Source organism: Sturnus vulgaris, chromosome 1 (assembly GCF_052056855.1).
Source record: "Sturnus vulgaris isolate bStuVul1 chromosome 1, bStuVul1.hap1, whole genome shotgun sequence".
In the NCBI taxonomy this organism is placed as follows: Eukaryota; Metazoa; Chordata; class Aves; order Passeriformes; family Sturnidae; genus Sturnus; species Sturnus vulgaris.
The window spans coordinates 31,598,784-31,620,037 of record NC_142243.1 but is presented as its reverse complement, the minus strand read 5'-3'; the positions used below and the strand labels follow the sequence as shown (position 1 = coordinate 31,620,037).

The window sequence follows — 21,254 nt, the reverse complement described above, 5'->3', positions numbered from 1 at the left end:
AATTCTATTGAGTCAATCTACTGAGCAATGACTTCTTTGGATCCTACCTTGTTTAGGTACCCAGAGCCAGATCTCTATTTGCCTGCTTTGCCATGCACTGCCACAGCCTTTCTTTGTTTTCCTGAGCAGTTGTGCCAAATACAACTGGTACTCACAGCTTTCAAGGGCACAGTGCAGCAAGGACCCATAGCCCAGACACATCACTGGAATGTGTATGGTTTGGAACACAGTGCTGGGACTTGCCTTTCCTATGCACCCCAGCAGATACATTACATCACCTCAAGTGCCAGATGAATCAATCCTCCATTGTGTCATCCCATGTTTCTGTTGTGTTGCTTCATGCTTACATTGGAGAAATGAAAATCTTTATTAGCATTGTTGGAAAAACTGCAGTGGTCTCTGGCAGGCTGGTCCTTCCTTTCTCCTTGGAAAGGGAGGCACTTTTCAGGGGAAGCAGTGTCATCCATGAAGGATGCAGGACACTCTTCCTGCACAAGAAGGCAGGGGACAGTGTGGATCTTGGAACTTGGCTGCACAATGCCTTTTCTGGACTGTCAGGTCTGAGACAGTACAGAGCAAAGAAATTCTTTACCAAAATCTTGTGAAAGGGGCCATTGCCAAAACTGAGCATGTCATTGCCAGATGTGGAAGTCTGAATGAGTGTTACAGTTGCTGGGTGAGATTTTGCTGCCTTGATTTCTGGATGAAAGGTGTTATAATAGAAGCACCAGTCACTTCAATGTAATTACCTGGCTTGGAAGCATAGGCCTAAGGTGAGGGAAACTTCCACTTCAGTTAGCCTTCGTTCAAGACAGCAATTAAATACACACAGTAGGTGAAATAGATACCTAAAATTCATTGAAATTGTATCTATGCTTTAAATGTTTTCTTGATACTTCTTAATCCAGTCCCCACTTCATTTATTACATCATGAAATCCTTTTCTCTGGATTAAGCTAGAATTACAGCCTTGTAATTTTAGAACCAAACTTTACACCTGAATGTTTAAAAATATCAAATTAGCTATTACAAACCCAAGTTATACAACTTGGCTTTGCACTGCTGCTGCACGCAGTGAAGGAGCAACAGGAAAAAAAAAGAAAAATTATTAGCAGATATGTTTGCCCTCCAGCTGGACTATGTTCTTGTAAAAGCGATAATCTGCGTCAAAGTGATCTAAACAGAGCAACCAGCAAAGGAAATTAAAACTGTCATTCTTTGACACAGGATACTGCTTGATAAGAATGCAGAACAGCTGTAAGCTAAATGAACCACATAATGCTGCATTTTTCATGGCATCCTTTATACAGACTTCACAATAATGTTACCAGTCTATGGCTCTTGTCTGGCAATTAATGATTTGGGCTGGTAACCCTTTTTTGCCATTTAAAAATGTATTTTTCATATTTTGTTGACAAAGAAACAGGGTAAGCTGTAATTTGTAACTGCTTTTGGAATGTGAATTGGTTTCTAAGTCTTCTGACAAAAGAAAACACAGTTTCCAGGCCTAAATCCTAAAAAAGCAAAAACTGAAACAGACTTACTAGTTTTTTTACATGCATGGTTTTAGAGAATAAGTTTTGCTTATTCTGTATATGTATACACACACACACACACACACACACACACTCACATATATATGTAAAATATAAGTTAATACCTATTTTAAAAATGAAATTTAAAGAAAAGATTAAACTCTGTCAAACAATTCAGTCGAATCCTATTCTCATTTTGACTTGGCTGCTTACGTAATTTTAGAAAAGAAGATCTTGGCATGTGGAGAAGCGAAAGCTTTCCCATTTTAAACCACGTTATCTTTCATCCATTTTCAGTCATTTCAGGCAAGTTTACTGGAACCATTTCCTGGAATTTCTTGGAGTTGCGAAAACACATCCCTCTGACCCTCACTCTGCAAAAAGACCCACTTCACCTTGAAAAAGAATTTTATTGCTTTCTCCTCTGGACTTGAAGATGCAAATAACATTCAGGAACTACCTTGCAAGTTAGGTAAAGAAATGCTCTCTTTACTAGTGCTCCAAGATGGGAAGCAAATACCCACTCCATGCCTCGGGAGAGAAGGGCAGTGGAAGTACAGGCTGCTGCACCAGCCTGGCTGCTGAGGTGTGCAGTGCCACTGAAGGGGCTGTCGGGGCTGATTCTGCCTAGACATGGGAAGAGCAAGAGCATCCTCACCTTTGCTCTTCCCTCTCCACTGCAGCCTCCCCAGGCAAACTGACCACCTTTCTGCTTTATTTCCCAGCCTCTGGAAGAAGGGAGCTCAATCAGCTAATCCTGTTTGTCCACTTCTGTTGTGTCTTGCAGGTGGTTTCACAGCATGAGCCTTATCAGGAGGATACAACAGCAGTATTGCCACTCTCACACCATGCATTAAACAAACATCCCAAGGAACAAGGACACTAAATAAATAATATGGTTTTCATTTCCTATATTTGCTTTATTTGGTATATATTTTGCATTACTGGGGCATATTTAGCTGTTATTTAAACTCCTCTCTATGAACACAAGGCTTGACAATTGCTTCTTTATTATAATTATCAGTAGTATTACTATTAGTGAAAGTCTAGTCCACTTTAATGACTCCAAAGAGGCTATAGCTTTAATAACACATGTTGGAACCCTCAATAAAGTCGTGGGACCTCATGAGGCTCTAAAATGAGTGAGACTGCAAATAAATGCTTGCCCTCAGTGTGTTTGTAGTCATTTTCCTGAAGATAAATTGCCTAAGGAGGAAAACACAAGCCAATTAAAACTTCTGGTTTATTTCAGAATAAAATTTCAGGGAACATTACTGTCAAAGCAAAGTTAAACATCCTGTCAAGCACGTGTAAGGACCTCAGGTCCCTCTTCAACTGAGGAAACATCTTTACTGGCATTAGTCTAGTGTAGCTGGGTTTTCTTCTGTAAAATGTCAAATGATTCTCTTCCCTTTCTGCCATTCACAGTACTAATACATGGTAAAGATAAAGAAAGTTACATAACCTTCAAGAATTGAAAGTATCTCGAGAAAATACAATTCTTCTTGCTTGCATTCAGAGTCTTTGGTTGTCTGAGGAAGTCTGGGATTCTCCATTCAGTAATGTTCCTGGTGTGTTTGAGAATTAATAAACTAGTAGGGAGAGATTTTCAAAAGCACAAATAACAGCCAGATAAAAACCATCTGCCATGGTTTTTACAACTCGATTGGATTTCCTTTGTTCTTCTCCGTGCTGATGCTCAGGCTGATGTGGTGGCTCTGGTAGTAACCATGGTCTCCTTAGAGCACTCTCCTTGGCACAGTCTCACAAACCTCACAATGAGGAGGTGAAACTCTTGCCCAGGAATGTGGGTGATTTGCTCTCAGGGCAAGACCAGGAGCTGACTGGGAGCCTAAACTCACAACTGTGCTTCATACATCTGAGCATTATGATCTGCTGCTTTGCTGTTCTGACCTTTTGCCAGTGTCCTTCCCCAGCTGGACCACAAACTCATTCTACAGGCATTGCTGTCGCGCTTAGGAAAGACCTCATAGATTTGACCCTCACATCAAATTGTGAAATAAAAGACTAGAGCTATTCAGGACAACTCATATACACTCACCTCCATGTCATCCTCCAGAAGACTCCGAGTTGTCTTGTCAGTCTTCCCATCTGGCATGTTTTTCTGGGTTTATGAATAGACACTTCCATCATCAAGCCTGTGAGATATATGACATATAGCAGCCTCGGATAACAGAGAGGAACTACATTGGAACATGAATTCCAAGCTACCTATCAGACAAAAGTCTGTGTAGAATTGTTCAAAGCTTTTTGTTTTCTTTTTCTTTGGTATTTTCTTGCAGTTTGTTTTGAAGTTTTGGGGAGCAATGTCGTACCTTTGGACCAAAGCAAAGGAATAGCAGTGCAAGTAAGTCAGTAGACTGGTGAATAGTCTATTAAATTTTTCCTAGACTGAATTTTTATGTGTGTTCAACCAACAGTAAGCCCCCAACAAAGAGAAACACATGGTGAGGTATGGAGTTCAGATGAAACAGTTTCCAGATCTGGTTTGTGCCTGTGTGCATGTGCTGCTGCTGGAGAGGAGGAAAAAGAGCAGGGGAAGAAGATGAATAGGGATTAAGCAATGTGGTACTGGAAGGATTACTGTCATATTTTTCTGTTTTAACACAGATCTTTCCTTAACACATGGTAATCTGGGACCTGTGTTGTAACTAACGCTGCAGAGGGGGTTTCAGATGGTTTCAGGGGGTTACTTTTTAGAGCAGGCTTGTAAGAGAAGCTACGTGCGGCTTTGAGCTTGCGTGCACAGCCGTCCCCAGGAGAAACATCAGTGAAGTCATGGTGGTCCTTGGATGACCTCTGGCAATCTCAGCTGGAAATTGTATTGCTCAGGGCCTGAGCCAAGAGCCTGACTTGGCTACATCTGTGAGTATGCATGCCTAGAGCTTGCAAAGCTGAATTTAACTCAAGCCTCTACTTTCATCTGTAAGGACTGCTGATGCTACCACAGACAGTTTCTTGGCCCGTCGTTTGTCAGTGGCCTAACATCAACAAAGTGTTCTAAGATGCTACCAGGGTTTGTCAGCAGAATTTTCAGGAGAGAAACCCACCAGCATTGCCCGTTTTAATTTCAGAAAATAGCAGAGTGCTGAGCAATGAGGCTTGAAAGAGAAACACAGTGACAAGGAAAGTGATTGTTCACCGTGACTGATGAAAATGACATTGCAGATATCAGCTTGAGTTTCATGGACTTGCCATAAATCTTCTTTGTTGTGTAACATCAAATAGTGAAAACAAAAAAACAGGTTAAAATTCTGAAGAACTCTTTAAATCATGTTATGAGTTGGTACTCAGGTACCATTCATTGCTCCGCAGCACCACTTAAGGGAATCACATGGGAGAGAGCATTGGGATAGAATCCCATTCTCAAAATATCTTTCTTGAGGATGAATCTTATTCCTATTTTTTTTTTTTTTTTACTCCATGAGGTAGAATGTCAAAATAAGCAATTTTCTTGGAAACACTCCATTGCTCCAGTGCCCTTGCTGTATTTCTCTGAAAAGATAACATATGATTCATTAAAGGGTATATCCTCTTTTTGGAGGGATCTTCCCCTAAAAACACCACATTGTATAAGACTGTGGTGGCAGGATTTCTTCCTCCCATTTTCTTTTTTTCAGTGGAAAAGCTGGTGATCCAGGTTTATGTTATCATGGATTTAAACTATGGTACATGTTAGAGGGCTCATCTGTGGTTCACAATCCTGTTTCACTTAGCATCATGCCACAGAAGCTCCTGTAAAAAGATCAGTAAAAAGCACTTCACAAAAAAGGGCGACAACGTCATCTGTACTTCCATTTCCCCTGTGCAGTCTAAATCCAGCCCAGCTACACAAGGAGGCATGAGGTATTTCCTTACAAGCAATCACTGTACCTAGATGCTCAGATTGCTACATGAAGGCGGGAAGGACGGGTGAGGCAGCAGCCCAAAGCCCAGATTTTCCTGACTCACTGCTCTGTTCCGGCTGTGTCCTCCAGCTGCTTCCATGCAAGGAACATTTTCTGCTGAGTCACAGCATGACAAGGCGTTTTCCTCTCCTGATTAATCCCTTCCCTAAGAGCAAACCTGCTTCTGATTTCTGCTCTCTCCTGCTCTGAGGAAAACGCCTGGGTCATGGCAAAAGCAGATCTCTCTCCTTTTTATATCACTTCCCTCTTTTTCCTGGCTACTGCTCATACCTCGCTTTATCTCTGGAGTATGGGAAACACCACAGCTGTTTTAAGGAATTGCCACTTATCCCATTTGCTATCCATCTTATTAACCAACCTCTGCCAGAGAATGTCTGTAAATGCTCTTTAAGGAGAATTTTCTTTGGCACAAACTGCTGTGGTAACACAGCACTTGTAATACTCCTGCTGCCTTTGCAGCTCTTACTGTATGTTGCAACAGCTTGCACAGCCAGTTTCCACCCACTGTCACTGGCTAAATCATTCTTGGCATCAGTGGATAAGCTTTCCAGAACCTGCAACCCAGCCCTGACTAAGCCAGGACAGGAATCCGGGTCTGGGGCTGTGTTTTCTCACTTAAGTGTTTTGAAACATTTTGGATTCGATATCTCTGGGCTGACCTCGCTTGGGCCACTGAGGAGCACATCGACCTCCCAAGTCACGGAGCTGGAGGCACCTGCTTTCAGTGACAACAAACTGTGTCCTGAAGCAGGTTGTGTCCAAAAGTAAACTGTGAGGTTCAAATCCTCCTTTTAGTAAATCAGGTGCTGATATGGGTCAGTGATTTATTGTTCTATTTATCACGTGTTTCAGAGAGCAAAATGTTGTTTTTTATATATTTTTTTATAAGATCCTATTCATCCAATGAAATCTGTGAACTCTCCTGTAATGAGATAAATTTGTGAACTCTCTTGTAATAAAATAACATAGCAAAGCCTCAGAACATCAGTATTTATGAGGCACACAAAGACACCACAGCTTGGCAAATGTTTCAGACTGGAGACATGTTTGTGGAAGGTGTCATTTCTGACACTGGAGAGAGAAGGCAAAGTTGCTTTCAGTTAGAGACTTGTAGAAAGGGCTTGATTAAAACTTTTAAAAATGCACAGCAGTACAAGTAGGAAATCATAGGGAAAAGTGTTAGTTGGAGAGTTGTCACAATTTAAGTGTATTTGAAACATATTCCCTAAATTCCTTTGTACAGACCTGGTGTCACAATGGCCCTTTTGTCATATCTCCCTGCTCTCTCCAGATGGTCAGTCCTGACACAAGGAAAAGCTGTCACAACACTGCTACCTGCAGAAGTTTAAGATGAATGGGTATCTGGATGTGAGCTGAATCTACTGTATTTGAGGTCTGCAGTAAGGTTAGCAGGACAGGAAGATGGGGGAAATGTGAATGAAATTTGGCAATTTTGAAATTTCCAAATATCCCAAATATGAACAGAAGAAGAAACAAATGGGATTTTTTTTTCCACTTTAGACTACCTTGCCAAACACTGGATGTCAGAGCATCAGAGAAATGAATCATTTAGGTTGGAAAAGACCTTTAAGATCATCAAGTCCAAGGATTAACCCAGCTGCTAAGTCCACCACTAAACCATGTCCCCAGGTGCCACATCTACATGTCTTTTAAATACCTCCAGGTGTGGTGACTCAGCCACTTCCCTGCCCAGCCTGTTCCAATGCTTCACAACCTTTTTGGTGAAGAAATATTTCCTAATGTCCAATCTAAACCTTCCCCTTTGCAACCTGAGGCTATTTCCTTTTTTTTTTTCTTACCTGGGGGAAGAGACCAACACCTACTTCACTTCAACCTCCTTTCAGGCAATTGTAGAGGTCAATAAAGTCTCCCTGAGTCTCTGAGTGTCCAGGCTAAACAGCCCCAGCTCCCTCAGTCTCTCCTTGTAAGACTTGTGCTCCAGACCCTTCCCCAGCTCCTTTGTCCTTCTCTGGACACTCTCCAGCACCTCAATGTCTTTCTTGTAGAAAGGAGCCCAAAACTGAGCACATGATTTGAGGTGTGGCCTCACCAGTGCTGTGTACAGGGTGACAGTCACTGCCCTGGTCCTGCTGGCCACTCTGTTGTTGATACAGGCCAAGCTGCCAGGGGTCTTGGCCACCTGGGCACATGCTGGCTCATGTTCAGCTGCTGTCAACCAGCACCACCAGGTCCTTTTCTGCCAGGCAGCTTTCCAGCCACTCTATCCCCAGCCTGTAGCACTGTCTGGGGTTGCTGTGACCCAAGTGCAGGACTCAGCTCTTCACCCTGTTACATGTCATAGCCTTGGCCCATTGATCCAGCCTGTCCTGACCCCCCGTGAAGAGCCTTCCTGCCCTCCTGATGATCAACACTCCTGCCCAGCTTGGTGTCTGCAAGCTTGCTGAGAGTGCACTCAATCCCCTCATCCAGACCATTGATAAAGATATGGAACGGGGCTTGTCCCAGCACTGAACTCTGGGGAACCACTTGTGATCAGCCACCCAATAAAGAAGCAACAACTTCAAAGCAATGAACCAAAGTGTCACTGGAAGAGCTGTGTTGCATGAACAGAAGTTCTCCTGGCAGCCTGGTATTTCAGCAGGATGTGCTGCTGCTGCTGCTGCTGCAGAAGCTTGCGCAGTTCTGCTGAAAGTGCTGCTGCTGCTTTCACATCCTGTTAGATTTCAGGAAACTTTGCTCAATCTCCCTGAAAGTGATTGACGTGATTTCAATCTCATTACTTTGCATATACTTTCTTCTGTTTCAGAGGAAAAAGTGAATTGGAATGTCTGCCCCTTGACCAGAAACCAGAAGTACCCGCTGAGAATGAAACAGAAAAAATGAAAAGGCTTGCAGCTGGCTAAAATGCTGTAGTTCCAGAGAAGCCAGTGAAGAGAAAAAAGGGAATGTTATTTCCTTAAATCCCTTCCCTATTTCCTGAGCCCTGTGATCTGATTTTCCACAGGCTGAAGATGACTCACCAAATAACTCACTCAAAGGTGTTCAGTGCCTCTTGAGAGCTGTGGCTAGGCGACATAACACTGAGCCTGCTAAAGAGAAAACACCAAGGGAATGCAGCAGTGTCTGCTCCCTGACCAAGGGCAAGAGCCATTGCTCACAGCTTTCCAGGATTGTTCAAAGCCCTGTCCCACTTCCTTTTTCTGTGAAGGAGACCATGATGTGTGAGGAAACAGTGATGTCTGGCTGACTGTATGGCTGCAAGCTGTAGGGATATTACAATAATTAATCAAACTGGCAGTCTCTAGTAGGTTATCTACAACTGATCCCTTCACTGTACAGGCAGGGAATTGAAAATGCAAGCTCTTTTGTCCAAAGACACAAAATGAATTAGTATCAAGCCTACATGAAAATTCTTGAGGCCAAATGTTAATTTCAAATGCCCACATTACCAGTTAGATGCATCATCAAAAGTATTTAACAGATGTTTTGTAAGCACATGTCTTTACTGATAATTCAAACTACGTGACAATTTAAATTCCTGTGTCTGATGTTAGAATTGAGGTAAGAAAACCTTATGCCTAATCATAAAACACAGCAACCAATGACCCTGAACCCAAAGGTAATTCACTGCCTGTTTTCTAGAGAGAGCATTACAATGACCAGGGTTTCTTAAAGAAATAGTCATACCCTCGATGAATCTGCTGAATGCAAATATGCAGATTTTGCTGTGGTAGCATAGGCTATAAAAGAGCCCAGACAGCTCTAATCAGAAGAGCAGCTTTGCACATTGCAATTACATAGCAGGCTTTTCTCAGCGTCACCCAGGGTAAGACTCATTAAAATTGGACTCTTTACAAAAACACTCTTAATATGCACAGCACTCTGTTATAATCGACCAACAGGTGTTTGGAGTTTAAACATGTGAGAACTGTGATAGATACTTTGTCGTAGCACTAAATATTCTGCTCCATTCTCCCAGCTTCAGGGTTTGCTACAAGCCAGACTCATTCCCTCATTTTTAAAAGATCCTGTGCTTTGTGAATTTTCTCTGGTAACATAGGCTGTATCTCAGATTAGTGAGATTTTAATAAGTGGGATTTTAAGAAGTGTAGATGGCACTTTCTGAAAGAAGTTATCCAAATTACAACTCGAAAATACTCAGTCTATATTGCAGTTCACAAGCACCATCACATTCCTCTCTGTAGTTCTGCATTCAGAAGTCTATCACTGCAAGTCTAATCTTTCTTCTACTTTGTTTTTAATAATGGTTATTTTTGCTGCAGTGAAACAGGGTTGCAGACACCATGCAAAACTGAACAAAACCCTACAAATGTTTCAGGTTTGCCTGGAAGAACGTGGAGCATGGCTGTTTCCCATGAGTGTGGGTGATTGCTTCATCCCAGAATCACTTCGAGCTTCCCTCTTATCTGATTAGCATGTACCACACAATGTAACCACAGCTTTTTAGATTGGTTTTGAGGCTTTGGCCTTTCAGCTAGGAAAGTTTTTTTATTTCTTCATATTTTTCCCAAAGCTCTCATCTTTCCTAATTTCCTTGTACATGCAGGAGTTCTGAGTTTTAGCACTGACTGACTGTGTTGGTTTCACCCCAGCCAGCAGCCAAGCCCCATGCAGCTGCTCTCTCACTCCCCCACCATTGGGATCAGGGAGAGAATAAGAAGTGCAAAACCCAGAAAACTCATGGGTTGAGATAAAGACAGTTTATTAGGGCAGGCAAAAGCTGTGCACACAAGCAAAGCAAAACAAGGAATTAATTCACTGCTGCCCATGGGTAGGCAGGTGTTCAGCCATCCCCAGGAGACCAGTGCCCCATCACATCCAACAATTACTTGGGAAGACAAACACCATCACCCCAAATGTCCCCCTCTTGCTCCTTCTTCCCCCCCTTTATATACAGAGCATGATGTCCCATAGTCTGGAATATCCCTCTGGACAGTTGGGGTCACCTGTCCTGGCTGTGTCTCCTCCCAGCCTCTTGTGCATCCCCAGCCTCACCAGCATTCCAGTACAAAGAGCAGAAAAGGCTTTGGCTCTGTGCAAGTTCTGCTCAGCAGTAACAAAAACATCTCTGTATTATCAACCCTGTGTTCAGCAAAATCCAAAACACAGCCCCATACCAGCCACTGTGAAGAAAATTAACTCTACCCCAGCTTAAACTGGCCTTGTGTCACACTGTTGGTCTCTGTTGCTGAAACACTAAGATTTCTGTCCTTGATGGATAATTCTCACTGAGAAAACCTTCTTCAAGGGTTAATTGAAAAATTAATTTACTGAAGCATATTCTAAGGAGGTAACAGAAGATGTTTATACCCTGTCACTGGAAAGTGGTGCAAAACTCCCCCAGTTCTCAATGAAACTCATTAAGGGTTTTGACAGCTCTGCATACACCAGCAGGAGAAATTTCTGAGTGAAACTGGCCCGGCTCACTGCTGTTTGGCTGTTGATGCTCTTGCTGTATTTCCTTGGAATCACTGAGATCACAGCCTCTAAGCACTGCAGCTTCCCAGCTGCACGAAAGGCCCCAGTCACTAAATCTTTTATAAATATTTAACTTAATATCAGTTAAAAGGAAAAACAAATTGCATACAACAACATCCCTTCTGAATTAGGATGCACTTTTGCTGCAGTGGTCTGAAACCTGTGTGCCCTTGCCATATCTCCCTATTTGACCACTTTTTTGGGGTGGTTATGGGGGCTGTGTCTCAGTGGCCTTAGGAAGGTGACTTTAAATGGTAACCAACCTTCATGAATCAAGATTTTGTATTAGATTAATTATGTCAAAGAACACAAATCTAGCAATCTGGATTTCAGTTTTGAAAATTTCGTGGCATCTCATTCAGTGAATCCTATGCCTCAGAAACCATGTTTTCAATAACCTCATGAATTATGCTGGAGACACCCTTGTAGGAAAGACATTTTCCTCTAGAAAAGGTGCCTTTGACTGCTTTTCTGGAAATGATGGTGGAGCAGAAGCATTATATTACTGGATCCCCAAACAAGCAAGTCTTTCCATTTCTGAATGTGCTATGGTGTTTCTCTAGAATAGATTAAACTCAGATATTTCTACTTACTGCAGCAGACATTGAGGGTAGGTGGCTAGTTTGGCACACAAAAGGCAGATGGATAGTGAGCAGTTAGGAAATGAATAAGTTTCTCCATTAGAAATTTAGTGGAACAGGTCACAGACCAAGGTAGCACAGGCCCTGCAAAGGCTACCAAGAATTCCTGGTGTCCTTATCCCATCTAAGTGTCAGCTACAGAGATGAGAAAATGCTTAATAATGTTTAGCAGTTATCTTATTCCCTTTCCTTGTGCACTGTCATTTTTTCCAGCCTTCTTTCTCTTGTATGCCAGAGTCAAATTGCAGCAAATAGTCTCCTTTTGTTTGCCTAAGGTTTACAGGGGCAGTGGATGCTCTGAACTTTCTCTCTGACCTCCTGCATTTCTCTGGGTTGTGCCCTAAAGAGCAATTCAGACAGCAGGGGAATATGTGTGTGTGAATCTCAGAATCAATTTGGTTGGACAAGACCTCTGAGGTCATTGAGTCCAGCTTATGACCAAACACCACCGTGCCAACCAGACCATGGCACTGAGTGCCACATCCATTGTTTCCTTAAACACCTCCAGGGACAGTGGCTCCACCACCTCCCTGAGCAGTCCATTCCAACCTCCAATCAGTCTTTCAGTGAAGAAATTCTTCCTGATGTCCAACCTCAACCTCCCCTAGTGCAGTTTAAGACTGTTTCCTCTCCTCCTGTCACTGGTTGCCTGGGAGAAGAGACTGACCTCACCTGGCTACAGCCTCCTTTCAGGGACTTTAGAGAGCAATAAGGTGTCCCCCGAGCCTCTTTTTCTCCAGGCTAAACAACCCCAGCTCCCTCAGTCACTTCTCTTAAGACTTGTCCTCCAGACCCTTCACCAGCTTTGTTGCTGCTCTCTGGACTCTGGATTTAACTTGTAACTGGGCTGAATAATCCAGTTGTACTCTGACTCTACCTTCATTCTCTCTTTTACTGCCCCAAGCATTGATGTAACAGTGACATCACGTTGTGTGTGTGAGGAGCTACCTGTTGTTCCACCGTGATTCATGTGCTAACGCCTGTTCTGCTCGGACCACACTGGCCATGTCAGGCTGTGAAGTCAGAGCTATTTCCCAGGAACAGCTTAATTCTCTTCTAGATCTGCTTGTACTATCTGTTGGAAGCCTGACTCATCCAGTTCTTTGGCAAAAGCCCATCAAACTCCACAGCTTTTAGAAAACGGATGACTGAAAAATGTCTTCTCTCTTCAGAAGGAGAAAATCCAAAACCCATCTACATCTAGTGAGTGATATTGTTGCCAAACTATTCCATTACTATGAGATAAAATACTACAAGGATCATTCTTGGGCTGACTGTGTAAAAAATAATGACATTATCATAAAGCACATTTGCAACATGGAATACAATATTAGTCAGCTTTAAGCACACTGCCTGTTCTGAAAGGGGAGTTCAGCACTTTTTACAGGGAAATGAGGGGGCTGAGAACTGACATGTTCACATCCTAATCTGTGGGCTGGTCATGACAGGATCAGACAGACTTTAGCCTCTACTTAGCAAGGGTAAAAACCTGCCAGTCTTTTTCTTGGAGGCTCTGGGAATGGAAGTTACTGGAAATTGAAGGTGGTAACAAAAGGGTTCCACCAGGATTTTGGCAGTAAATGTAAAGAGTGAGGTAATTGCATATAGTAGCTCTCTTGAGCATCTTCTGGCAATATGTTCATGGTAGAATGAGATTCAGTAGAAAGTTCAAAACTTCCCTAGAAATCTGTGGATTGCATGAAGTAGCTCTCTTATGGCAATACGTTCATGGTAGAATGAGATTCAGTAAGAAAGTGCAAAACTTCTCTAAAAATCTCTGGAGTTAGTTGAGCACTTATCCTAAACTCAGTATTGCAATGATTAGTTTGAAAGCTTAGGTATAGCAGGATGCAGCTATCTAAAATATCAAACTCTTTGCAGTTAAGGTCTGACCCTTGCCCTACATCCTGTGTTTAAAAAAGTGCTGCTAGAACAGAATGTCAGTTCTGTATGTATGTACTCTATGTAGTCTTTCCATCAGGCAGGGAATGGAGGAGCACAGGACAACTTCCCCTTTGTTGGGATTTGCAGTCAGTATTTTGTATCGACTTCCATGAGCAAAATGAAGGGGTAGGGAATGCACTGGAGACTGAACTGTCTGTGGAAGACTGCCATGCAGAGGGGCTGCCAAGACCAGCAGCTATCTTCATGGATTTAACTTATTCCTCTGCTACAGAGCTGGGCAAATGGCTCTTGTTTAGCAGCTCAATTTCCTTTCCCCACCAAATGCATATTTTCTCCAGAATGTTTTGCTGATGCTACGTCTCCTGGGAAGGTGGGTGAATTTTCTGGAGGACAGCCATGAGATATTCCCACAACTGGACTCTGCAAATCTTCTGACCTGAGAGAACCATGGTTATACTGGGCACCTTTTAGGACCATCTGGACTATAAGGAGCATAAAATGGTCTCTGATACAATGCAAAAACAAGCTATATAACAAAGCAGTTACTTCATTTCAGGAATTACTCATTTTTTTGGCAGAGGAAAACTGCTTGGAGGAAAACTTTTTTAAAAATGCATTTATCAGCTTTATAGAACATTTTGCATTTCTTAGGAATGGCGTGGGGTTTTTGGATCAGCAGAGGGAGGTTTTAAAAATAGCAACATGAACTCCTACTACTTTTCTAGCACTTAATCAGAAGTCTTATGCCAGGAAGGATTATTTTTATCAAACTTAAATGAGATCCTCTCTGACTGCTGATTGATAACTGCCTAGGAAATACTAACAATAAAGAAAATTTTCAGAATCCTATTTAATAGCAGAGCTCATGGTTGACCAAGGTAGTTGAAATATTTTCCTTACCTTAAGGTATTTATGAATTATTTCTACTCTGTATCTTGCACAATATTGCTGCAAAACCTGCCAGGCATGTTTTTAGAAAGAGTCTTTATTCTATAAATTTACTTTAACATCTTGGGGATTCTCTGGCTGCTGATTTTGATGAGCAAGAAGTACACATCTGACACTTAGTCTTTGTGCAAAGTCTTGCCTTGTCGTTCAACATTAGATTCACTGTTTAATAAACCTGTTATTCTTCTTTCTGCTCCAACAACCACAAAAATCTTATGAGGACTCTTGAACAAGACACCCTGGCTGATACACTATGTTGAGGAAGTATGATACTGTATGTAGGAAATGCAACCTGCAGTTCACATTTTGAAAATAGGTTTTGTGTGTTTCTTAGGGTTTGTGTAATATTAGAAGCCAATCTTGATATATCGCAATGATCTTCAGTTTAATCTCTAAAATTCTTACTAGACTAGCTGTGTTCTGGCTCTCTTAAGGAAATGATTTAGGAAACAACAGAGAGAGAAGAAGGGGTGGATTCAGCTGCTTTTTGAGAAAGTGTAGTAGCTGGTTAGTCTGGGAAGTTATGCAAAGATCAGTCTAAGACAGACGTGAGGGCTGTGAATTGTGGTGCTTGCTACCTACGTTCTCACATTAGGGCATGCGTTATTGGGCTTGTTCACCAAATTGTAAAATTAATGGCTTGTGCAATCCATGCAATTTGTTCCTTTCAAATTCCTTCCCTTCAAGTCTTGATGATAGTATGTTCCAGTAAATCAACAGCAGAGAGATTTTTTCCTTCCTGGTATTTGTCTGAAGCTTCAAATAATGTTATTTTAGCCCTTACAAATTGAAAGTAACCAATAGTAGCTGGACACATCTCTCGTTACAAAGTTGGCAGACAAGTGAAATCCCACACTCGTCCCTCTGCCAAGTGGAGAGGGAAAGCAGAATGAGGGCAGGGGAGCCACCACTCTACTGCAGAGCTGGTGAGAGGTGCGTCAGCAGCCTGACTCTCAATTGACACAAGTCAGAGAGAGGCTATGGGGGACATGTAAAAACAATAAAGTTTATTTATCCTCAGGGCTTTATTCACTGCTGGAAATTACATGCGAAAAGGAAGAAGCGGATTTGGAATGAACTCTGAGGGGACTTCTTTGGAAAGTTTTGTGGTGCTGTAACCACCTTTACTGGAAGAGATGTCCCCAAAAGTTGATTTGCTTCTGCAGAATTGTCTTGACCCTTTTAAAAACAATGAAACACTCTTGAAAAAAACTTTTTCAAATAATTTTTTTCTTCTTATTTAGGGTTAGCCATTTAAGCACTTTAAAACATAATTTTCCCTGAAGTATTTTATAATCATTTAGGTACCATTTATATGCTGCATATCAAGGGTACAGCAGCTGCCCTCAAGGTTTAAGACTTAAAGGAGGACAAAATGACCCTTCTCCTTACTGAACTCTAAGCCTAATACTGAGAGACATGTTTGGTTCAAAATGAAAAATAAATGAAAGACCTTAGTTTGGTGAACTTGCAAAGACACATTAATTCCCATTTTTCCTCAAAGACTTTTTTCCTCTTGGAAGATTTTCCTTGACATTATTATCAGTAAGGAAGGATTTAGGCATGGTCCTTTTGTTACCTTCTGTAGTACAGAAGGTGAACCACTGGCAGTGTCTTATCTATGGAGCCCCTGTAGGCCACTGATAATAGCCAGGCTTTAGAAGCTAAAACAACAGCAGTGGTTCTCATTTTCCCGATATCTAGAGCTGAAGTCATTGCAGTATTCAGTATCTTTATGAAGAAATTGTGATATCTGAAGGCATGGAGACAGTATCAGAAGAGAGAAAAAACCTGATTCCTCTACCATTTATTTATTTGTGTAGCTGAAGCTGTCTATAAAACATTTGATTCCACAAATAAGGCAACTTTAGTGAATTAAAAGAATTAAACATTTTATGAAAAATGTTTGTGTTTTTTGGTTCTGTCTATGTAAAGTCCCAGGAAAACCTCGTTTTAAATTTTTCATGGGAATTATATTAATGCCATAATTTTCATCATATAAATTAATACTTCTGAGGTTTTTGAAGACTGTAGTAGAAATTCTATCGTGATTAGCATCTCTTCAGCATTTCAGGTGTGGAAAATTTCCAGAAAGACACAGATGACAGTAGGTGAGAGAGGGATCGGCTGTTGAACAATGAGAGGGCTGAGCAGATGTTCCCTTCCCTAAGCAGCACTCATCCTGGACTGTGCAGGAGTTGAGAATCCACCAGAGAAAACAGCTCATATCCTGCATATAAAGGCAACCTCATGATGTAAAAACCCAGGAGAAGCCAGCATGACACAGGCCCGCTGACACACTTCTAACCCACCTTTAAGTGGTGTGTAATACTCACCAGAGAGAACAGACATGGTCTTGATGAGGATGACCCTTGAGAGCATCTCTACAAAATACTTTCTAAAGGGCATATACACAGGTGATTTCACTTTGATCAAAATCCCTTTTCAAGTAAAGACAATTCTTTTATAACAGTTGGCACCTCTTTTTTAAAAACAGCAGTAATATTGGTTTTCATTTCCTTTTTAATGTATATGAAAAGACTCGTATTTCCATTCAAATCCATCCTCCTTTCTTTCATTTCCTACCTTAACACTATGGAAGAGGCTGGCCAAGATTTTCCCCATTTAGTGTAAGATTTCTTGGGTAACTCTGAGACCAGGCTTTGCAAGGTCTCATGCTGAAAGGACAGAGATGTTGATTTATTGGCTAAGATCTTTTATCTTTTCTTTGAGCCCAAAAGTTAACCAGCTAGTGAAGTTGAAAAGCTGGGAAACTGAAAATTGTAAAAGCAGGAACAATTTAGCTTAGAAAGTCATAGTTATCCAACTTTCACTCTGCAGGGTCAGTCTTTACTTCCCTGATTGCTGCCTCACTATCATGTATCTTCCTAGAACAAATAGGCCCTGTTGTTATCATTTAGTGACTCCTTTCATTTCAAAGTAAAATGAAAGTTTTGGAGAGCAAATTATTAAGAAATGAACATATATACTCTTCTTGTCATAGTATGTTACATGTAATTTTAAAAAAATCTTAACAAAATCAGTTTGTTTTTCAATTTCTTGTAATGATTTTTAGCTTATTTTTGTTCCCAATGACAATGCAGCACAGTCACTTAATTGTCATACATTTGTTTTAAAAGGAAAATCACTATTCACCATAACAGGGTGAAGACAGATCCTTTTCTCTGCATGATTGGCACTGGAGTTTTCTGCCTGATGGCAGGGAATTCAAAGGGGCACCTCCAACAGGTTTGTGTGCTCTTTAAAACTCTTCCCATTAAAAGTCAGTGAAGGCACAGTAGAAAAATAAACATTAAAATACAGTTATTATTTCTGCTGCTCATCTTTTAAACAAATGACATCAAAGTAAGGGGAAGTAGGAACTGTCCCACATTAGTCAATCTTGTAGCTCAACAAAAGCTTTATTCTATTGCAAGAACAAAGCTGCAGATTTCCTTTAACCACAGTGGGATTTGCTAAATGATTTTGCTCTTACCACGCAAATGAATGGTATTGCAAAAGGTAGGGCAAAAATTCTGAAAGATGGATATCCTGTTTCACTTGGGGTAAGGAAAAACAGGGTCATAAAAGAAAATGAAAGCAAGTTACGTGGTGATGAGTTCTGCAGTTAGTTGAAGAAAGCAGTAGTGAAACAAAACCACAAGTTAACCAGAGGGAAAAAAAATCGGTTTCTTCCTGGTGTTTTGTTTTTGTTAAGATCTCTTATTCTATAAGGGTTTTTTAAAATGCTCAATATCTATTCACATACCTAATTGCTGCAGTTACACACTGACTTGACAAGACTAATCCATCTCTAAGACTCTCCTACTCATAATTGGATTTCTTTCCAAGAACTTGTGCTGTCCTAAGTTTTATGCCTTTTTAATTGTCTGAATACATTTGGTCACAAAAATTTGTTTTAAAGTGCTTTTTCCTCTATTTTGAACAGGGGCATAATACATTGAGATAAACTTTCTAGTCTGATGAATACAGGACTTTTTGAACTGCCCTCCTGAGACATAATTTTGACAGATCAGCCTTTGTTAGAGGAACAGTCTCTGCCTGCATCAGAGCAAAAATGGTACCCAGTGTGTGGATGTGAAGCACGTGCAGATGTTGGACTTGGTGTGCGCTGGTACTAAGGGTATTTCCATGTGTGGCAAAGTCATGATGTTGTGACCCTGTCCCTCTGCTCTTTCCAATGCCTGACCTGCACTGTGTGTGTGCTTTGTCTTCACTGTCTGCACAGAGCTTATTGCATGACCTTTTTCTGGTGCCCTTCTCCTGGCTGAGTTCTGCTACGACAGGAACACAACACCAGCAGAGAAGCAGAATGGCCACTACCACTTCAAACACTCCAGGTATTTTCCAAGTATTTTCTAATCAGAGATCTTACTGTATCATAAAGTCAAAGAGCATTAAATGGTTAAAATGGACTTTATAGATCATCTAGTCCCAATCCCCACTGTCATGGGCAGGGACACCTCTCACCAGACCAGATTTTTCACAGCTTTATCCAACCTGACTTTGAACACTGGCAGGGTTGGGGCATCCACAACTTCTCTGGGCAAGCTGTCCTGATGCCTCACCATTCTCACACAAGAAAAATTTATCCTGATATTTAGCCTGAATTTATCTTCTTTCAACTTGCACCCATTATTCGTTGTCCTGTCACTACAGTTCCTGATCAAGAGTCTCTCCAGCTTCCCTGGAGGCCCCCTTCAGATGCTGGAAAGCTGCTGTGAGGTCTCCATGCAAACTTCTTTTCTCCAGGCTGAACACCCCAATTTTCTCAGCCAGTCTTAGAAGGAGAGTTGCTGCCATCTGTATCAGCTTCCATGTGAAGCATTAATAGTGGGTAACAACCTGTGGGTTTGATCAGGCTTGACAACTTCTTGGTAACATTCTTGACCCAGACTCCCAGAAACCAACACACCTCCCTCAGAAGCAGGTTAGGCCAACAGATGAGTACCCAATACATTATACATATATTATTTTTATTAATTACATGTATACCGATATATAAAACATGCAATGTAACAAGACTATTTACAATATTTGCATTATTGTAAATTAGCTGTAACAATAATTTGTATATCTTTTAAAAATGCATATTTTAACAAACCATTTCCTCTTTCTACTGTAACCACATATTCTGCAATTGCAAGGATGGTTTCAGGGAGTGACATGAATGGCATTTTATGAAACTTTTCAAGGAATTATGAAACTGGTACTGGAATAATTTTAATTTGGGAATTTCCCTAAACATCAGAGAACAACAGCCTACATCAGATCCCAGTAAAACCCACTGAAGAATTAGCATACAGTAGTAGAAGAAAGAATGGTACAGTGCAATAAGCATGACTCTTCTGGCACATCCATCATCACAATTTCATTTTTTCCACGACTCATTAAAAAAAACCCCAAGGGCATTTTTTAAACCACTCTAGTCTTAAACAATCATGAAGCTGAAGCACATGGTTGCTCCAGACAGTGGCAAGAGAAAGGCCTATGTGTGAGGTGTGTTCTGGCCTTTGTGAGGGGCACAGGTGGATCATGCCTCCTTCTTGCTGGCAGATGTCCCCAGGAGTAGTGACATCCAGCCAGAGCCAATCAGGCTATGGAGACCTCCAATTTTTGTTGGTGCTGGTGCCAGCACAGAGGCTGTCCCCACATCACAGCAGAAACCAAAGGGAATGTCCCTTAGCCGTGGTCCCATAATATTAAGGACATGCATAGTTCTCCAGGGGGTACAAGGCCACAGACTTCCCAGGGAGAATATTTTGGTGCTAAAACTGCTCACATGAGTAGTCACAAAAGTCTACTAGGAATCAGATGTCCAGTCACAGCACTGAGCCTCGAGTCACACTTGAACGCTTGAGTCACACTTGAACACTCAAGTCACACTTGAACTTTGCTCAAAAATTTGAACTTTGCATAAAATGGTGTGTGTGTATGTGTGTGTGTGTGTTCAGTTTTAGATATAGCCTGATTAGTTTTGTTCTGCAGAGTACTAGATGAAGGAAACTTTTCTTTAATAAGATCTCAATTTAAAACCCTATGTAAGACTTTCTTTTCAATCCATTTTGTTTTCTCCTTTTGATATTTAAATAATTTGTCACTTTGGTATAGTTTGTCTTTCACATTTATGACCTGAATCTAATAGAAATATCACCTGAACATAAAAGAAGATTAATGCAGAAGAACCTGTTTGCTATGGCTTAGAGGACATTGAAGGTTTACATAAAAAGTGATAGTCTTTACATTTTGAAAAACAATGTGACTTGTGGAGGAATATATATAATCACACTTAAGGAATTAAATACTAGTCCATGATTAAGAAAAATAGTGTATAGACATCAACATAATTTATCATGTTTCATTTAATCGATGAAGATCCCATTCCTTTACCAGAGAGGCCATACAATTTCAATGCCCATATATGCACTTTACAAAGACATCCCTTTCCTCCTCTTTTAACAAGTGGCTCCACTAAAGCTGCTACAAGTCTAATGTGGAACTGCTTTGGCTCCAGCAGAGCAAGTTAACTGACCCAATGCTTTGTTTATCTCCCTCAGTTATGGGTCTGGGATGCATCGGTGAAATTTATGGAAAAACATCAGGACCTCATGCAAAGTTGTGCACAACAAAGAGGAATTCTGCACTGTAGGGTGTTCCAGTTGGACTCATTCCATTTGCTTGGCAGTGGATCCCTCTGTTACTCCAAAGACAGTCCCACTGAATGCACTCGTGTGACAATCTATTGTCTTCAGTTAGCAAAAAAGTTGATTTGTATGTTTCATTGAAAGAGAGGCT

General features: G+C 41.2%; 1 protein-coding gene across 4 annotated transcripts in view; it reads left to right on the top strand.

The window, feature by feature from the left end:
* LOC148225134 (uncharacterized) overlaps positions 1-21,254 on the top strand; it is an 82,820-nt gene that overhangs the window by 18,329 nt on the left and 43,237 nt on the right. For 3 of the 4 annotated variants that reach the window (XR_015802981.1, XR_015802980.1, XR_015802979.1), the window contains 2 exons: positions 1,832-2,006; positions 2,322-6,770. Coding sequence is in view for 1 of the 4 variants with exons in the window: in XM_088162935.1 (XP_088019061.1) it covers positions 18,688-18,799 (112 nt within the window). In the remaining 3 variants the exon portion in view is untranslated. Of the gene's footprint in view, positions 1-1,831; positions 2,007-2,321; positions 6,771-18,687; positions 18,800-21,254 lie in introns of those variants that run through there. The other variant, XM_088162935.1, reaches the window with a different exon arrangement.